We start from the raw sequence: 18,755 nt of genomic DNA, 5'->3' as shown, positions 1-18,755 counted from the left end.
TTCGTCGAACATCCAATACCAAACCAAAATCCGGAGAGGATACGACGTACATACATAAATACATCATCCATTTGACCAAGTCTGAATCGGAAATTATTTGCATACTTCCCCCCCAAAACCACCACACTCGTAATGTTTTGTGCATTGCGTCTCGACCAATCTTTATGATGTGACGAATCTTATTATTACTGTACAACAATAATTTCTTCTTTCGTCTTTTCTTGTCGCCTTGGAATTTCCTTTCGATACCATGTCTGGAAGGCCAGCGCAAGTTGGAATTGAACGATTACCAGCACGACGTATGAGCAACGAACCACGAGAATCAATGAATTGTAAATCTTGTAGAAAGAGGAAGGTTGGTTTTACTGTGCTTCAGCTTCAGGCGCAATTCTTCCGAGATACTAAAAGCTTTTCCAGATAAAGTGCAATCGGTTGCGACCGACTTGCGAAGCTTGTCAAGTCTTCCAATGCCCTTGTATTTATGGTGGGGTTTATATTATTCAAGAAATTCGAAATACTTAATCCTAACGTTTCTCTCTCTTAACAGATGCTGTCCCCAAGAAGCGTGGACCTAAGACGGATGTATTGGAAGCTTTATTGAAGAGAGTCGATGGATTGGAACGAAAATTGAGAGATGAGAAAAAATCCAATTCTCCAAACAATGATGGGAGTGCTTCTGGTTCTGGTTCTGGTTGTGGTGGGGGTGAAGTGGAAAGTCCTCATGAAGATACAAAACCAAAACGACCTCATCTGGAGACAACCTCTTCAAATATTGCAGATGAATCGGCTGTATATTCTCCAACGCCCATAAGGTATCTAAATCCTATCCTTACTCCTAATTTTCTTTTCAATTGACGTATTCTCAGCGAACCCTCTCCATCAGTTCAACAAGATGTCCTTTTGGATACTTACTTTGTTCGATGCCATGGGAAATCTTATCATATACTTGACGAAACTTCTATTAGACAACGAATTCAGTCAAACCAAATACCAACATATCTACTTTGTGCAATCTACGCTGTTAGCGCAAGGTATGTTAGAATTATTGGTTTACATATGACAATTGACTGACCTTTCTTCAAGATATACTTCCCATCCAAATGGTTATTTTGCCGCAGTGAGATTAAGTGAAGATTATACTCATCGAGCAAGAACGGATGTAGATATCGACGAACCATCTATCGATAATTTACAGGCTCTATTACTTCTTGGTATTTCTTATACAGCATCTGGAAGAGGGAAGAAGGCATACATGATGCTTGGTAAATGCCTTCAATAAATTTCAACCAATATACAATTCGCTAACTGTACATAGCGAACGCCGTTGGAATGGCTGTCGCGCTAGAACTCCATCGCGAACTGGATCAGAACATACGAATTAGTCCTGTCGAGAGAGAATTACGAAGAAGATTGTTTTGGACATGTTATTTGATAGACAGATTCACAGCATGCGGATCAAAACGACCATCATTAATTGCCGATAAATCTATTGTGTTACGATTACCATCTTGGTCACCCAATCCAGCCGCTCTTCCCGTCGAAGGAGAGTTCTTCCAAAGTGGTTCAAATCTTCATTTCGGTAATGGAAAGAAGAGCCAAGGAAGCACCGGAATGCTCATAGATATTGTGAGAATATTAGGAATTACTAACCGCTATCTCGCAGCTGGCGGTGTAAAAGGCAAGTTTTGCAGCAATCATTTTTGTTCGACAATTAGTTATTGTACGAATACTGACTATCATGTTATCAAAACAGGCGACTCTCATTTTCCATGGCACTCATTATCGAACCTTTCGAAAATTCGTCAAGACTTGGATGTTTGGGCAGGCGGTACACAGGATGTCTTTACATCTGTTGATACACTTTTTGGACAACCAGACAGTACAACTCTCGTCCTCAGCAAACTCATCTATCATCTTATACATTGTCTAATATATCGACCCTTTCTTCCTATCGACCTTGCCGAATTAGCTGGAACCGGTCAACATCAATCTTGGCAAATTGAAGCCACAAATCTTTGTTTTCTTCACGCAAACGCAATCGCCGAATTGGTAGAGCTCGGAAAGCAATCTGCATCGATAGAATGGCCCGCATTTGTGGGATACTGTATTTGCACCGCTGGTACTGTCCATGTTCATGGGACACATTACAAAGGCGGCCGTGAAGGCGAAGTATTCTCCGCTTCCGCGGATTTCCTTTCCAGGGAGATGCAACAACTTTCCGAACTTCGATATGCATGGTCCTCAGTTCAGCATCAACGAGAAACTCTACAGACTATCTATGGATGCCATTCCGATCTAGTGAAAAGTCTTGGAAGTAATCCGATGCGCTTTAGTCCAGTCTTTCACCTGGAAGACTTTTTCGATAGGTATAGTGATTTGGGCCAATACTTTGATGGGGCTCATATCAGTTTTGCGGATATGGTGACACCCAATCCTGAAGCATATCAAGGTCATGACCTTTATGCGCCGACACAATCAAATAGGAATGGTTCTATGAATGGGAGAACAGGCTCGAATGGCTCGAATGATTCAACTACTGTTACTTCCAAACGCAAATCTTCATCGTCTGCACGAAAACGTGCTCTTACCAATAGTCTAAAAGAAAGACCTCTAATGTCACCGAATGGAAGATCGGTTGAGCAATTGCCACTACCACAAAACGGTCTACTCGGTCACGATCCGGCATCTTATTCCAATCAAGGAAGCTCAATGACTACACTTCCACAAATACCCTTTTCGCCACCCAGTCAGAATCAATCGCAACCATATACTTTTTCTCCATCGCTCTCTTTGAATCACGGGCAAGAATCAGATTTTGATCCAATGTTTGGTATGCCACATCTGGGTAATGGTGGAAATTTTTCATTCGCAGGAATGGGCGGAACAAGTGGTGGTATGATAGGGGAAGAAGGTATGACACCAGGAGGAAGGTCAAATAATGGGAGTACAGGAACAAGTGGAGAGGAGAAAGATCCTTTCCTAAGCTTGTTGGAACAACTTGCAGAAAATGAACAACAAAGAGGTGGACCAAGCGAACTGGACTTTTTCTTGGGGGGTGGACAGGGTTGAAAATAAACCTGGCACACGATACATTATGCACGCCCGTGTTTATTTTCCAAGACATGAATATAACCATCTCACGTGATTGAAGAATTGGTACTTTGTCACATCATACTTGCTTGGTTGAATTACCTGGTACGAAATCATGGAGATGAATAAAAGGAGGAGGAACTTCCACACGGGCCAAGGAGAGACGACCAAAGAAAGGAATTAAGACATTTACGAGGATGAAAAAACAGGCTCAAAAGTCAAAGAATGTACAAGGAATTGAGAGAATTGCATTGCGATTGAGAGTAACGGAGTTACGTACAGTACCATTGAGGAGCATATGAATTTTAAATGGGTGGGGGAATGAGATGGGGAGTTTCTGGGTGTAGGTTACATTACGGCGATATCTTACGACGGGAATTTTTTATATCTAGTGAGCAAAATTGGAGGCGGAGGAAATTTCCGTGCTCGCGATCACATCACACTCTAGGTGCAAAAGCGACGTTTAATACAAATATGTCTTCCAAGCACCGAGTTCATCTTGAGTGTTACTTTTAACTGTGAGAGCCTGGAATTATTATCCTTTTTCGGACGCTTCGGAAACATGGTTGCCCCTTGCTTTTCTTGGTAGATGTAACTTATCAATCACTACCTAGTTTGAAATCATGAATTATGCAACAAATCTGTGAAGAAAAGATTTCCTAGGTATGTATGTCCAAGATTTGATTCATGAAATGTTCAACCGTGCGAAGTTCTGACCTCCGAGCCTCCCTCGCCTGCTACACTCGTCGATTCTCAATTACAACCTATATGGAGTGAATGACACGATCCGCATAGTACGATCGATTGACTTTCCGGAAATCATGATTCGAGTTCTTCGTAAAGAGTACGTACAATGGCTCGAAATGGGTGCCCAAGAGCCTCACCAGTGAGTGACCTCTTCTCCCTCCCGCCCCAGACGTTCCAGTTCGGAAAAATAAATTGCCCCTCCATTCAACCCGAGATTCCACTGAAAAACGAACACTCATCCCACTTCTGACATGCTTTTGAAAATTGTCCACCTAATTACCTATACGAGTTAGATACGTGCGTATTTTACACTTTTACTTTGACTGCACAGTGGACATGGTGGATATATGTAGCCGTCCCCCACAAAATGGGGGCTGCAAAGTGAAATGCTGGGGATATTTAGTGTGGATGATAACCTTAGATGAGCACGTGCTGAAGCTTTAGGGTTCTTTTGAAAGAAAAGGTGGGAATCGGACCGATGGAGTTCCCTCTTTTAGTAGTTTATTTTTTTTTCAACAGAGAAAACACGGTGCGTGATTTGACAGAGGGAGAGGGGCGTTTGGAGCATCAGGATTTTAGACTCGAGAGGAAGCGAATAGATTTTTTGATTGACAGATTTACCCCGCGTTATGAGCGTTATCGGGGGGCGATGGGTAGAATGTAAATACTAGGTACCGGTAGGTTAGATCAAACTTGGGGGCAAGATGGCGCGGGGATTTGACCGGGAGGTGCGTGACCTACTTAGTACCTACATTGTCAGGTCTTAGTACCTTACCTCCTGACTTTGATTTGTAAGGTTAGTAGGAGTGTCTCAGTATGGGTGAAGCTTGCGAAAAAAAATATGCACAGCACTAGGTACATTATACGAATGACAAGAACCTAGTCCAAAATGAATACCGGCACCGAGCGGATGTATAGCGGATCTTCGCATGTTGATTTTCGAATCGCGGAAGTTATGATGAGGAGAATGCCGATGGCATTAAGTTAATTAGCTAAGCCTCGATACATACTTGATAGGTAGAGAGTCTCGAGAGAGTTTAGAGAGTTTGATGCTTTGGGAATTCCCCATATGCAAAAAGTCAACTCAACTCAAACGTTAGGACTTCGTACATACCTAGGTAGTGACTTTAAAATCTGGATGTAAATACTTATTGTTACCTACGTAGTGAATCTCTCTTTCTTTTGAGTCATGTTAGTATTCGGATTGAAGGAAGAAATGTTTCAACAGAGATCATTGATTTTGATAGGCTCGGAAGACGAAATAGGGGTATTTTGAGATGTGATACTGAAGGAGAAGATTATTGGAAAGCTGGAGAGATATGATACGATGGAATGAAGTGTGGTGAATTATGGCGAAATCAAGCTATCCTTACTCGATGGAATTTAAGTTTCCATAATATGGCTAAGCCTCCAGCTACCTCGATAGCAAAGGTTACCTACTTCAAACAATCTGAGCAAGTATTGTCGTCTCAAGTTGCGAAATTGATCAATTCATTCAAAAAGTTTAATTGAAAAAAGGGTTTACATGAGAAACATGTTAGTACCTATCTAAGATATTTAATGTCGATTGATCAAAGCCTTATCAAGACTATGTGAGAATTCACTTAGGTATACTTGCGAAGTATCGGGTGTTTCCATAGCAGTAGGTAATTGCGAGATTGTGTTCTATGCTCTCGTGAGTCTCATCTAATAATCACACACTCACTATACCTGCCCTACACATCAAACTTCCTTGGCAATTATTGACTCAGGAACAATGTACAACTGGCATCTGCTTGCTTGACACCTGCGTGAAATCTCCATGTTACCACTTTGGGAAGAAAAGGGATTATCATACACACAGGTGGACAATACTCTGCAAGCGAAAAAGACGTTGTTTGATAATCAATCAGCAAATTCCTTTTGATTCTTGATCTTCAGCCGTGTCAGAGTTTTATATCATTTTGACACAGAGAAATCGGGGATAAAAGAATCAAGGCATGCCAAAGTCCATGAAATATCGGAGAAGGCGAATAGATGAGGTAGTGCTCGGTGTAAGACGTACGATGTGATGTACACATATATACCTAGTATTCATGATTTAAAAGCAGCAATAGAAAACTAATCTTGAAATGGTCATATAACTTACCTTAACCGAGGGATCGAAGTTTATTCATTTACGTCACTTCTCACAAAACTCGTCAACTTTTTTTTAATTCTATCGTCACTCTCTTTTGAAAACCGAAAATCCCCTTCCCATCACATGGGCATCTTTTCGCGATTCACGACCTCTTCAGAGTGAACAGCTTGTTATTATTACTGCCCGACCAAGTGGTAATTATAGATACACTAATGACAAATAAGGTTTGGTCTATATTTAATCTTTGTTGATGCTGCTTTTTACTTGCTCACATGTAAGTTTGTCGACTTTTCATTGGAGATCATCCAGTCCTTAAGACTCTTGTAAGTGAGAAGGCTTTAACAAAAATCTCTTCATTTCCCAAGCTTCGCCCCATACAGTTAACGAATCGGCAATGGCGTCCGAACTACTGGAATTGGGCTATTCAAGGTCTTGCTATGTTCTGAATGGTTGATTGGATTCCAAACTTATTATTTTGCCAATCTGCCAATAACGTTAAATCCCAAAAGTCTTGATGTGGGAAATACCGGGGTAAAACGACCTCCTCGAGCTACTAGCAAATGCCCACAAACGTGCGAGTGGGCACTTGGGAACCGGGAATCGGGAAAAGAGGATCAGTGTAGGTCATGATCATCTATACTTGACCTGGTGTCCAGACTTTGCGCAGCTCAATCCACATGTCGAATCAATTTCGATATCCATCTACACCGAAAATAATTCAACAATAGAACAAATCATCACTACTTGTCCTCCGACACACTCACAGCGATTATAACGTAGGACCATTTGCGCCATATACGATCTCGAAAGCTGGTTGGCACGCACGAAAAGTAATCCCATCGAAAAACGAAAATTCGACATTGACGAATACGAATCAGCGACTTGAATTGAAGGCAGAGATTGGATCGCAGGAGGGGGGGATACATCACAAATCGTGTTTGCTCGCCTCATTGGGAATACAATTGCGCGCAACTCTCACCGATCGGAATAGTTGTACTTCAATATTATTTTGGTACATCAGAGGATGGAAATACGGAAATTGTTACATTCGACTTAAGAGTGGAAAATGACTTAGGAATCGAACTCGAGACGAACAAATTTGAGACGAAATATATAAACATACAATGTCAACATCAATAAAGCCTTTACAATCGCGCAGTGAGCTGGTTTTTTGGGTCACTACCATTACCTTTATTATTACGAGCATATTTGTTGTAGCGAGACTGGTTTCTAGATTCGGAATTTTGAGAAAGAGAACTGCGGATGACTGGTTTATCATACTCTCTTGGGTAAGATAAGATTTCTTCTGAGGGGATAATATGTTGAATGAACGGATTCACTAACACTCATGGTTCCCTATGACAGATCTTTGCATTTGGCCTAACTTTTTCAATTGATTATGCAACAAATAAAGGCTTGGGAAAGCCCGATCCTGATATTAAGGAAGAATGGCGCCCTCACCTAAAAAAGGCCGAATATGCATTTACAGTACTTTATGTGAGTCATGGTCGTTGGATCATGGACTGAGTGCGCAATTCCTGACTTGTATTACAGAATCCATGTTTGATGGCGACAAAGACCTCAATTCTCATTTTCTACTTACGTTTAAGCCGAAATACTCAAAAGCTCCTGAGGTGGGCTTCATATATCACCCTACTCGTTACCGTTTTAGACGGTATCGTCCTTACTTTTGTCAACGCATTTCAGTGTAGCCCTGTTTCTGGTGCGTGGAGGACAGATACGGATGCGAAATGTCTATCGATTATCACCATCTATCTCGCATCAGCTCCTGTGAATATCATTACGGATTTAGCCATATTGGTTCTGCCGATTCCTGTTCTCACCGGAATGAACCTTCCCCAAAGGCAAAAGGCGATCTTGGTTTTCACTTTCTCCTTGGGAATTTTTGTCACAATTGTCGACGTTGTCAGAATCTATTATCTACAACAAGCCTCGAATGACTTTCAAACATCCGTTTTGGCTCACTCGCAGCTCGGCGAAGGAGACGATTTTGCCTACAATGCCTCGCTTGCATTTATGTGGTCGGCTGTTGAGGTCAATGTCGGGATCGTATGTGCTTGCATTCCTACCTTGAAGCCACTTATGAAAGTAATACTACCGGCGATGCTTGCGGACCGAGTATCTGGAAGAACAGGATCGCACACCCGCACAGCAGATAACCTTGAGTCTGCGAGTCCACCGATTGGTAGCCAAGGCCAATTAGCCACGGTCGATAATCATTTACCACCGAGAAACACCGCATTGACAGACAGTCCTCTATCACCATTGTCAGATATCCACCCTGGAGGTTATCGAGAAGACATGGAGCAGCAAGAACTTAATATGGCAGAATTCTTAACGGCTCCTTCAGCTATTGCCTTGGAAACCTTACGACGAAATTCTACAGCGCGTACAGCCAATACCACTTACTTTGGATTTGTCAATATGAGGGTACCAAAATCAATGATGAAGACTCGTGGAAGAGAAGCTTTTAAATATTGCATCATGGTCACCATTCTATTTTTCCTTTGGGGTTTCTCGTACGGATTACTCAATAGATTAAATCGCGAAATAGCAACACTAGCCAACTACTCCGATGGCCAAACCATAGGACTATCTGCCGCTTATTTTGGAGGTTATGTCATTGGAGCCCTATCAATAGGACAATGGGTCTTGAGACATAGTGGTTTCAAAGCCACATTCATTGCGGGACTTTGTATCTACGGGACTGGTACATTAATGTTTTGGCCCTCCGCAGTTTTAACGTCATACACGGGATTCATACTGTCCAGTATTGTTGTTGGATTTGGTTTATCGATTCTAGAGACCGCTGCAAATCCATTCCTGGCTCTATGTGGACCAATGCAATATGCTGAATTTAGATTGATGCTTGCGCAAAGTATACAAGCCGTCGCATCACTTGTGAGTCAAACTTTGGCCGAGAAAGTTTTTTTCAACGGAGTACAAATTGAGGGTACAAAACACTTGACTTTAATCGATGTTCAATGGGCCTACCTCGCGATTGCTCTCTTTACCGTCATCCTCGCTCTGTTCTTCTATTATATGCCTCTACCCGAAGCTAGTGATGCCGACCTTCAAGCACAAGCGGAACTTTTCGAAATATATCCATCAAGAAAGTTACCTTGGACAGGCACATCAATTATTTATACGACTCTCGTCATCGGTGTTATTGCTCAACTCTGTTACGTTGCAGCACAGGAGTGTATTTCAGAATTCTTCAAACCATTATTAATTTCATTTGTTCCTAGAACGGGTAGTTTCAAATCGTTCTTCACACTAAATAACGAAGAAGATTACCTACTTTTAGGTCATGGACTCTTTGCCATCGGTCGATTCGTTTTTGCACCTCTCTGTTTAGTGGTCCCACCACGAATTCTATTGCTTATTGCTTTAGTTTGCCTTACCATATTTTCAGCTTTTATCTTCGCCATCAACAATATATCACAATCTTTTCTTGCTGCATCCTCTCTTTTAGTTTTTTTCTTTGAAGGTCCGATTTTCCCACTGGTGTTTTCTTTGACCATTCGCGGTATGGGGAAACATACAAAGTGGGCATCAGCGTGTGTAGTAGCATCAGCAACTGGAGGAAGTGTCTTTGTTTTTGTTCTTTTTGGTGTGCGGACAATCCATACTATACAATATTCTTTTGTAATTCCTTTTGTATTATTTTTATTGGCACTTTTATATCCGGTGTATTTGAATTTTGGTGGTGAAGGTGTGAGGCATCAAGTTGACTCGAAACCTGTGGTTATGGGTGGAGTTTGGTCGAGCGGTGAAGAAAGTAGAGAAGCTGGACAGGAGTCAAGAGGCAATGAAGATGATAGACCGGATACGCCTCTTCGGAGGTTAAGTCGTAGAGTATCTGTTTTAGTGCAGAAGATGAGTCTTACCGGGAGAAAGTGTAGCACAGAATTGCCCATGGTAGAGCATAGGGAAACGAGAGGGAGAAAGAACAGCAGTGAATGATTGGCTTGGGAAGTACAGGGTGAATTTGGGCTTGGGGGAGGGTTTTTTCTTCTTCAATCTGAAATTAGCGGGCGTTCAGGATATCCGAGAGGATCTAGTCCTAGGTATCCAGCTTTCTGGGTATGGGAGTCAATGAATGGAAAATTTGGGCACGGCAGGATCAAAATACCCTCGATTATAATCGGGATAGCGCAGGCTAGGGGACTTACAATCCATACGTTACAGACAGCGTTTTGGGTCAAGAGATATTCCTTCTTATTTGGGGTTATTTCCCATCACAGGAGTTACGAATTCATCCATGTATCAATAGTTATATGTATTATTATTAATGAAAGACGAATACCATCTTATGATTGATTGATTTACCAGACATTTTGAATATACCAGTCGGTTCTTGCATGCTTTACTTCACCCTGCAATCATGGAATTTAAACCTCCCGAATCATGACAGATTAACAAGCGTACTCTAATCACCCGTCCCACCCTGCCTCGCTTCCTTCCCCTCTCTCCCCTAAAATTGACCGGACTCGTTCGCCAAAACATGAGCGCAAGATATGTGCATGTGCATGAATTAACTCCAGCCGGATTGGTCCCCCTTCACGATTCTCAGAGTTGATATTATTAATCTTTACTTTACTTGGGCAACCCCATTTTCTTTCGCTACTCCCAGAGTTATACATGCCACCTTTTAGTTCCTATCCCCATCCCCATTCCATTCCATCCTGCTCCGCTCTTACCCCTCCCTCCTTTCTCTTTCCGAAACATACCGCACCCCATTCATCCCTACCTTATCCCATCTCGCGATCCGATCCCCCTCAATCTTCCGCATGTCCCACTCCCCCATCTCCTCTCCGAAAAGCTCCACTCCACCAGATGAATTCTCCAGAATTCACATTTCTCCAAAATTCTCCTATCCTCCCCCACCACCTTGCCCTCAAAGCTTCCGAACGAACAGATCAATAATTATCCACCCTGTTTTCCCGCAGTACCCTCTGCGGTTTCACTCACTCGCTAATCAGTATGTCTAATGAACGCTTACACTTTGATGAAAATACCTTTTCCCATGCATCATACTCACAACATTGTGCACATCAATTAATCAAAATGATATATTTTTAAAAATCTCATTTGTTCATCCCATCCCATCCAATTCTTTCATTCTCATCACCGATCCTTCATCGCCGAATTCATCCTCTCTGTGTATATCTCTTAGTAAAGCAATGTATGGGGTATATGCACGCAAAAACAATGCAATACAAGAATTCATAGCCAGTACTGTAACCACCAACTCAACATCTCATGTCATATCCATTCTTTCCCATCAATCACACCAACCCAGCAGAAGTTGTACGCTCAAACACCTTATCCCATATCCTTCCATATCCACGTAAAGAAAGAAAATAAACATTAATTTCCCAACTCCATTTCATAATTTTTGCCTCCCCATTCTGATTCCGTTGCCCTCCCTCCTCTCTCAAAACCATCTCTCAACTGCCCCCTTCCTTCCCATTCGTTCCTCTTCCGATTCACAAACTCATCCACCCAAACATTCCTGTCATTCCCACCAAAACCACAGTCGTAACCATTCCAGCTCCTACTCTATCCCCTGTAGACGGCGGTTTGACAGCATCCAAACTAGTCGTGCTCCCACTACCCGCCGCACTGTTCCCCACACTGGTTCCACCTGTACTGTTCGTAACCGGGGCTTTTGTTTGTTGAACGAGATTTACAAAAATAGCACTCATGGCTGCCATTTGTTGCCCTACACCAGAGGTTCCATCCCAATCTGTTCCTTTGCTCCAACTTAATCCACATGTTCTACCAGCAAATGGGCTCGAGCCTGAACATTGCTTTGCTGCTGCGACTGCGGATGCTTTCAAATATGGCATGATTAGATCATAAGTGTAAGGGGCCATTTTTGTGGTTCCGGCCAACCAACGAGTGAGGAATGCCTTGAAGGAAAACATATCAGTTGTACATGAAAGTTTTGCTTCGCAAGCAATTTCATAGGCGATATCACCGGTAGGGAAGAAGTTTTTTAATGTAGCATTGAGAAGTCCGTCAACACGTTCTTTCCAAATTTCGGAGCCATTTGTCTACTCATGTCAGTATAGATATTTAAGGGTATCAAAAGATCGGAAGAAAAAAAAAACACAGAAAAGAACCGTACATGATTATACATGGTAGCTGCACCGAGTAGATAAACCCCCGAGTTGTAAGAGAATTGAACCTTGTTAATATCCGTACAATTCTCTTCAATGTGAGCACCATCATAAATATTATAATCTTTGTCCATGTATCCAACACTTTTGACCCAATTCCATGTTTCCTCAGCATATTGGGCGTATGTTTCGTTATTGGTGTATCTTGCGAGTCGCGCCCCAATATTGAAGAAACATCCATTTGCGATAGAGTTCTTGTAATTGTAACCCGTAAGATATGGATAAACTTGCCAACGTAAACTATCAATCATTAGTCCAATTCCCTCTCCCAATCTCAAAATCATAAAAGCTTACCCTCCGCCACAAGTAGCATTATCAATTCTCACTGCTTGAGTGTTGAAAACTGCTTGAGCTAAAGCCAACCAACCTGGTCTGTCCGAAGGAGGATCCGGAAATTTCGTTTCCGCTGCAGTCATAGCTGTCATTCCCCAAAATCCCTGATCATCATTTCCCATAGATTGTGACCAATTCGCAGGCATCATATCGTTATTTGCCCCAGTTTGCCATTGAATACCCGCCATCGCATCATCGTTGTATGAGGAATCGCCAGTATAATACCAATAATCGATAAGAGACCCCCACATCGCACCGGATTCCCACCAATAATCTAGACAGTGGATATGAAAATCAGTTCCACATTCCTATTTTTAATGTCGCATTTACATTTGCGCAAAGTCGAGAATCGAGAGACAAGAAGAGAAAAGAATTCTAAACTCACAACCCCAAGAGGGATTTGGTGGAGGTCCAGGTAACACTCCAGGTATTCCTCCCGATTGATTTCCCTTATAGTATGTCATCATATCGTATGCGATTGTCGCAGCCGCATTCTTTATCGAAGCTATATTGAAAGGCAAAAAATCCAGTTAGCAAGTCTGAGTCTGGAAGGTGAAAGACCGTTTTTGAATGCCCAAATGGAAATCATAACAAACATACTATTGTCATCCAGATTTAATTCTATCTCAGCATTAACCATTGAGGAACTGAGTAGGGCTGCCGTCGCAGCCGATAAAGCGAAAGTAGGAAGCATTTTGTCCAAAGTTTTTCGATAGTGTGCAGTGTGCAGTATGCAGAATGTAGAAGGTAGTGCGTCGTGTGTGTTTGTAGATGTGGAAGAGTCGATGCTGAAGTTGGGAATCCTTCAGAGGTTTGTAGGATTCACTCAATCTTAGAAGTATCCTTCCAAAAAGGTTCAAATCAATTTAAGAAACGAATGGACGTCAAATGCTTCTTTTTATGTTACAAATTTCCCGTGTGGTGATAATCCATCAATTTGAAAAGAGAGTCATTGAAAGACTTGTAGAAGTAAGTGACATTGAGACGATGAGATGAAAAGGTGTGGAGACAAGAAAGAGAGAGGGAAAAGAGGAGAGGGAAGAGGGAAGAAGGAAGAGGGAAGATGGAGGAAGAAGATTGGTTGTAATGAGTGAGAAGTTAGTAGTGAGATAATCTCAGATGGATTCATTGGAGGATAATCCCAAAGCAGAGCAAGGTTCATGTAGCGCTTTCTCTTTTGATTCGCAGCTGAACGTTTTTTTATAGGATCCTTCCCTTCCCTTCTTCTCTTCTTCGCTTCCTTATGTTATGGCTTATGGGCACAGCCTCTCGTTCAATCTTATATCACGAGAATTCAATATAATCGTACATACCTGGTAGGTAGGTGGGTAGATGATACAATCAGAGAAATCATCCATATCAATTCTCTCAAAAACTATATTCTTTTCTTCATGGGGGCAAGCCCCCAGACCCCCAGGGCTCGCTGCGCTCGAAGGGTTCTACTTTCAATCTAATCTACCTTCACGGTGATATTCCCTAGAGGGCTAGCGGAACATTAAATACAAAGCAGATGGAAAGAAAGGATTCATATTCCACGTTAACAATAAGATATATATGACAACCTCCAACAGAGCAACAGTCAGTCATTCAATTACTGGCGACAAAATCACGAGGATGTCCATCAAACATCAACAAAAGCTTTTCCAAGCCCTTTCTGTCCTCTCCAAGCTTTTCTAGTCAACCCTCAAAACCATCAAGCCTTATATTGTTACAAAGCCAAGAGATCAAAAAAAAAATCTTCTTTTTCTCATCCGTCCGTTCGTCCGTCTGTCCCTGAAATCCCTGAAATCTCTTCCTTTAGATACTACCTAGGTATTCTATATGATTTTTCTTTGTACCGTACCAGTAGAGTCCAGCCTATAGCTACAGAGTCCACCTAATTGCGCTTTGGTTAAGCTTATCCTTCGCACTCCATTATTTTCCGGGTGATAACACACCTTCAAAGTTTTAGGCGGGACATTGAACACTCAGCATGGATCCCCCAAATCCCCATCACATCGTATTGTGTCGAATCGTATCATTCATGATGAAACTATCGTATGGGGTGATGAAAACAAGATAAAGAGTGGCCCTGATAAAGCTGTGGTGGATCTTGGATGCCTACCTACTACGTACACAGCGGGGTTCATTGCATCAATAACTGATTCATCATTTCATTATTCAATGAGTTCACGTTTACATTTTTTAACTGACGAATGGATATATTTAATTCAATGGAGAAGATCTCCCCAGATATGCATACATGTAAGTACTAGAGATGTATGTGTATCACCCTATCTACTAGCTATTCTCGTCGCCAAACCCAAATATTCTTAAATGGCGATCCGTCAGACTAACAACTAAACCCCCGAGACCATCCCCTTGGCGCCCGTCTTGCCCGCTCATGCGTTCAGCGAGTGCAGTGTCTATCGTTTCCTTAGAATACCCAGTAAGAATACATCGTGAAATTATTTATGATCACTCGAGTAGGTTATATACAATCAGAAGCGTCCACAGAAACGTCTTCGGAGATACCTAGGCATCATATCATACATACTTGGAAACTTCAAAATAATCTTACACTTCCCCTGGTCAAATTCACTCATATCACATACCTACATAGCTAGGAACCTAGTAGGTAGGTAGTAGGCGCCTAATACCCCTAAAAATTCTCCTTCCCTTCATCCCTTCAGGGTCCAGCCCTAAATTAATCCCCATATCCTATCCCCCAAACCCCCATCACAATCTTCTTGCCCTCTCCCCCTCGACGCCAAGCCCGCCTATCTATTCATTTATCAATCAATGCAAGTAACTACCCGCATTCCCATTCCCGCATTCCACTTCCCATCCCATTCTACCTCTTCCACGTTTCACCATCGTGAGTGCAAGGAATGTGGACATGTAGATTATGACGACACTCCATCTACATCTTTAAAAGGGATTAGATACCGTGGCCTCCATCATCAATGAAAGGGTCGAGTTTTCAAGCGCTTTTTGACCAAAGGGGTAAAGGGTGATACAGAATGTAGAATATGTTGTTCAACCTCTCGGCGTCAAGAATGTTTCTCAAAATTGAACAGATAGATAGTGTTGTCATCACAACATGAAAAATCACTTCTCGAATCATTTCTCAAGTCACATCAACTGCCAAGAAAATTTAAGTTCAATACTTTTTCATTGTTTGTAAAAGAAGGAATGTCCCGTTGTCTGATGTGACAATGAATCCATCCACTGTAATTCATGCTTTTTTAATTTAAAAACTCCATCTATGAAGACCGGTCATCGTGGTATTGATTCACCACCAAAAAATGCCGCAAAAGAAAAGGCAAAAGCTCAATACCATAATTCTCCCATTTTAGTGCTACCCATGTAATGCAAACCACTCCTTCTTCCCATAAACACAACTCAATTCATTTACAAAGCAGCTGCAACGGCAAAGACGGCTCCAAGGGCAAGTGCAACAGATCCGGTAAGGGATGCTGCACCACCGGTGGAAGAGGATGGGGAAGAGGATGATGATCCAGAGGCAGATCCTGAAGATGAACCAGATGAACCGGATCCTGAGGTGGATGTTCCAGTAGCACTTGATCCAGCTGAGGACTTGAGGGTAGAGGCAGTGTAGGTACCGTTAGTTGATCCGCCAGCTGGGGAACCACCGGCTGAACCTGTACCACTTGGGGAAGCGGCACCTGAAACAGCAGAGATGCCAGCACCCATGCCGGTAGGAGAAAGGCCAGAGCCAGAAGAGGCAACAGATCCTCCAGTAGCAATAGCTGCAATACCACTAGTAGCCTTGGAAGAAGCAGTTGATGAGGAGCTTGATGTAGTGTTGGAACAGCTGAGATCGAACAATGGGGTGGTGCTCAAAGTGCTACCAACGATACCGAAGGATGGAGTAACGGATGAGGCAGCGTTTTGATCTTGAAGAGTGTACCAGTACATGTTGATCTTTCCGAAGTTAGGGCATCCAACATCATCCCAGTATGTCTTGGCGTTATCAGCGCTTGGAACTCCATCACCGGCAGTAGCACCAGTAACAGGCCATCCGGTCTCAGTGACCCAAACGGTCTTTCCAGTAGCAGATTGTGTAGCGGCCAAAGCAGAGTTGAAGAGAGACTTTCCTTCACTGACTCCATTTGCCTCAGTATCTTGGAAGTATGGGTAGCTAAATAATATGTTAGTTATGAAATAGGGTATTGACAGACTGCTAAACTTACGCATCCATTCCAACCCAGTCAAGGGCCTCTGCGACAGCACTGTTTGATCCGTTGACCCAAGCGGTCCAGGTGTCAACATGTCCAATGGAAGCTCCACTCAAACCAGTACCGGCAATTGCTTCTCTAACTTGTTTGATATAGTCGACAAGGTCGGCTGGGTTGGCACCATAACCAGATTTGGCAGCAATACCAGTTGGGGAGTTTCTGTACAAATCTTCGGACCCTACAGAGATACCAACGACTCGGCTAGTGAAAGCGGTACCATATTTTGTGATGGCTGCCTTGAGAGCGTTGATCTCAGCAGTGACGCCGGCAGCTCCACCGGAAGCCCATAAACCAAGGAGAAGAGTTGTGTCTGAGGCAATAGCAGCAGGAATGGCTGAAGTTGGCTCGGTAGTATCACCTTGCTTTAGAGACTGTTAGCATGGAGGAGAATGTGAGGAGCATTTCCATCAACTTACGAGCATAGTATATAACCTAGCAGAGGTGAAACCAGAGGTACCAACGAGAGAGTTGGCAGTCTCGAAAGCATCTTGGAAATCAGATTGAACTCTGTAAGAGCCATCTGCGTTTGTTGCACCATAGTTGAAACCTTGGTTAACAGCACTTGCAGTGGAGAGCGAAGCCGCAACGGCGAAAAGAGTCTTGGAGAGCATGATGAATTACTATGGTATTGTTTGATTGTTTGATTTTGATATGTTATTCGAGCAAGACGTATGATGTTGTTATAAACTGAATGATGAATTCCACAATTAAGAGAGTATAAGTCGAAAAAGTGATTTGATTATGATGAGTGAGTGAGTGAGTGAGTGAGTGTAGAAGAAGTAAAAGTCGATGGAGGATAACGAGTGGTGTGGAATTGAGTTTGGAGGTGGTGGTGAATTAAGAAGGAATACCTAGCAACTATCAACCTTAAAGAGAGAGACTTGGAATAATTGAGGAAAGATCTCGAGTCTAACGAGTGTTTATGGATCTTAAAGAAGGAGGAACGAGAGAGATCTGGAATGGAGTAGAAGGAAGAGAGAAAAAGCTTCAATTACATATTATTATTTATTGGGGAATCAACCTTGTAAGGAAAAACTGGGGGGGGGAAGAGAAGGAGGGAGGGGAGGGAGGGGATGGAGGATTGAACGTGCAGTAAGGAGAAAAAGCAGGGGACGTGGGTGAGTGGAGGATGGATGGTGGAGGTCTCGAAGAGGTCTTTATTACCAAGGTTGGTTGGTTGGCTGGTTGGCTGGATGCTTCGTTGCTTCGTCGCTTCATTGCTTCGTTCCTCGTTGCGTGGTTGGACGAACCATCGAAAATTGCATCGTACCTGACAGGTCCACGGGTAACCTAGTAAAAGGTGGCTGCCAGGATAAGCAAGAGCCACTTCTTTCGATTTGGGTCCATTATTTATTTCCCATCCTCCAATCAAACGTGCTTCCTCAGGGGATTTCTATCTGTGTATTTTCTTTTCTGGATTAAATCCAATGTCTGCAATCAAGACCTCGTACAGTAAAGTTAGTAAACACGATCGATGCCAAGTGGGAAATTCTCCTGCCGGTTTCTTGGACATCTGGGGCAAAAAAGTAACGAATCGTGCCAAGTTCCAAATGGCTCCAAAGGGAGGAACATATCCGTACTCACATCCGTGCCGATACTCTGGCCAATAAAATTCCATCATGTACTACCTACCTAGTATGTAGGTATTTTACATGCTTTGGGACCTGCATTGGTTTTGCGTTGACTGCTTCATCGCTGCATAATACTCAGGCAATGGGTGCCCTTGGGCCACATGTGATGGTGGCTCTGATAATCATGTTGGTGTGTAAGTACATGTTAACATCAGGGGAAAGGAAGAAAGACCAAGATGATTACCGTCCAAGGCCGACAAAGGCCTACAGATACAGAGCAAGTATTCTTGGCCTACATCGCCACCCTCGTACAATCCTCATTGCTTCATGATTCATCCAATTGTAATGGTTTATGTTTATCGTCTACTCCAACATCGAGAAGATTGACTTCCTACCTACATGCCCATCTTTTTGTATAGAAAACCTTAAAATAGAAGCATGACAT

At 42.7% G+C, this 18,755-nt stretch overlaps 4 protein-coding genes across 4 annotated transcripts; 2 read left to right on the top strand and 2 right to left on the bottom strand.

The window, feature by feature from the left end:
* Nucleotides 1–250: 250 nt before the first annotated feature.
* EAF02_002522 (uncharacterized protein) lies at nucleotides 251–3,069 on the top strand (the record flags this gene model as incomplete). The annotated part of the gene is made up of 7 exons (XM_038898570.1): nucleotides 251–355; nucleotides 418–484; nucleotides 548–812; nucleotides 867–1,031; nucleotides 1,084–1,262; nucleotides 1,316–1,678; nucleotides 1,754–3,069. 7 exons carry the CDS (start codon nucleotides 251–253, stop codon nucleotides 3,067–3,069), a joined length of 2,460 nt encoding a protein of 819 aa, XP_038762262.1.
* Nucleotides 3,070–6,302: 3,233 nt separating this feature from the next.
* EAF02_002521 (uncharacterized protein) lies at nucleotides 6,303–10,305 on the top strand. Its single transcript, XM_038898569.1, has 3 exons — nucleotides 6,303–7,245; nucleotides 7,322–7,453; nucleotides 7,511–10,305. Exons 1-3 carry the CDS (start codon nucleotides 7,081–7,083, stop codon nucleotides 9,941–9,943), a joined length of 2,730 nt encoding a protein of 909 aa, XP_038762261.1. The 5' UTR covers nucleotides 6,303–7,080; the 3' UTR covers nucleotides 9,944–10,305.
* Nucleotides 10,306–11,469: 1,164 nt separating this feature from the next.
* Nucleotides 11,470–13,192, bottom strand: EAF02_002520 (uncharacterized protein; the record flags this gene model as incomplete). The annotated part of the gene is made up of 5 exons (XM_038898568.1): nucleotides 11,470–12,039; nucleotides 12,114–12,405; nucleotides 12,460–12,772; nucleotides 12,884–13,003; nucleotides 13,099–13,192. 5 exons carry the CDS (start codon nucleotides 13,190–13,192, stop codon nucleotides 11,470–11,472), a joined length of 1,389 nt encoding a protein of 462 aa, XP_038762260.1.
* Nucleotides 13,193–15,891: 2,699 nt separating this feature from the next.
* On the bottom strand, nucleotides 15,892–17,350 carry EAF02_002519 (uncharacterized protein; the record flags this gene model as incomplete). Its single annotated transcript, XM_038898567.1, has 3 exons — nucleotides 15,892–16,642; nucleotides 16,695–17,101; nucleotides 17,156–17,350. 3 exons carry the CDS (start codon nucleotides 17,348–17,350, stop codon nucleotides 15,892–15,894), a joined length of 1,353 nt encoding a protein of 450 aa, XP_038762259.1.
* Between the last annotated feature and the right edge of the window lie 1,405 nt (nucleotides 17,351–18,755).

This window comes from Botrytis sinoallii, assembly GCF_014898435.1.
Source record: "Botrytis sinoallii strain Bc 23 chromosome Unknown BSIN_003, whole genome shotgun sequence".
Classification (NCBI taxonomy): domain Eukaryota; kingdom Fungi; phylum Ascomycota; class Leotiomycetes; order Helotiales; family Sclerotiniaceae; genus Botrytis; species Botrytis sinoallii.
The sequence above is the reverse complement of the archived record's forward strand: the minus strand, read 5'-3'. Positions and strand labels throughout refer to the sequence as shown.

Coding starts and splice junctions, on each gene's coding strand:
- EAF02_002521 (XM_038898569.1), top strand. CDS start 7,081: ATGTCAACATCAATAAAGCCTTTACAATCGCGCAGTGAGCTGGTTTTT. Junction 7,246..7,321: donor GGTTTATCATACTCTCTTGG/GTAAGATAAGAT, acceptor TCCCTATGACAG/ATCTTTGCATTTGGCCTAAC. Junction 7,454..7,510: donor ATGCATTTACAGTACTTTAT/GTGAGTCATGGT, acceptor CTTGTATTACAG/AATCCATGTTTGATGGCGAC.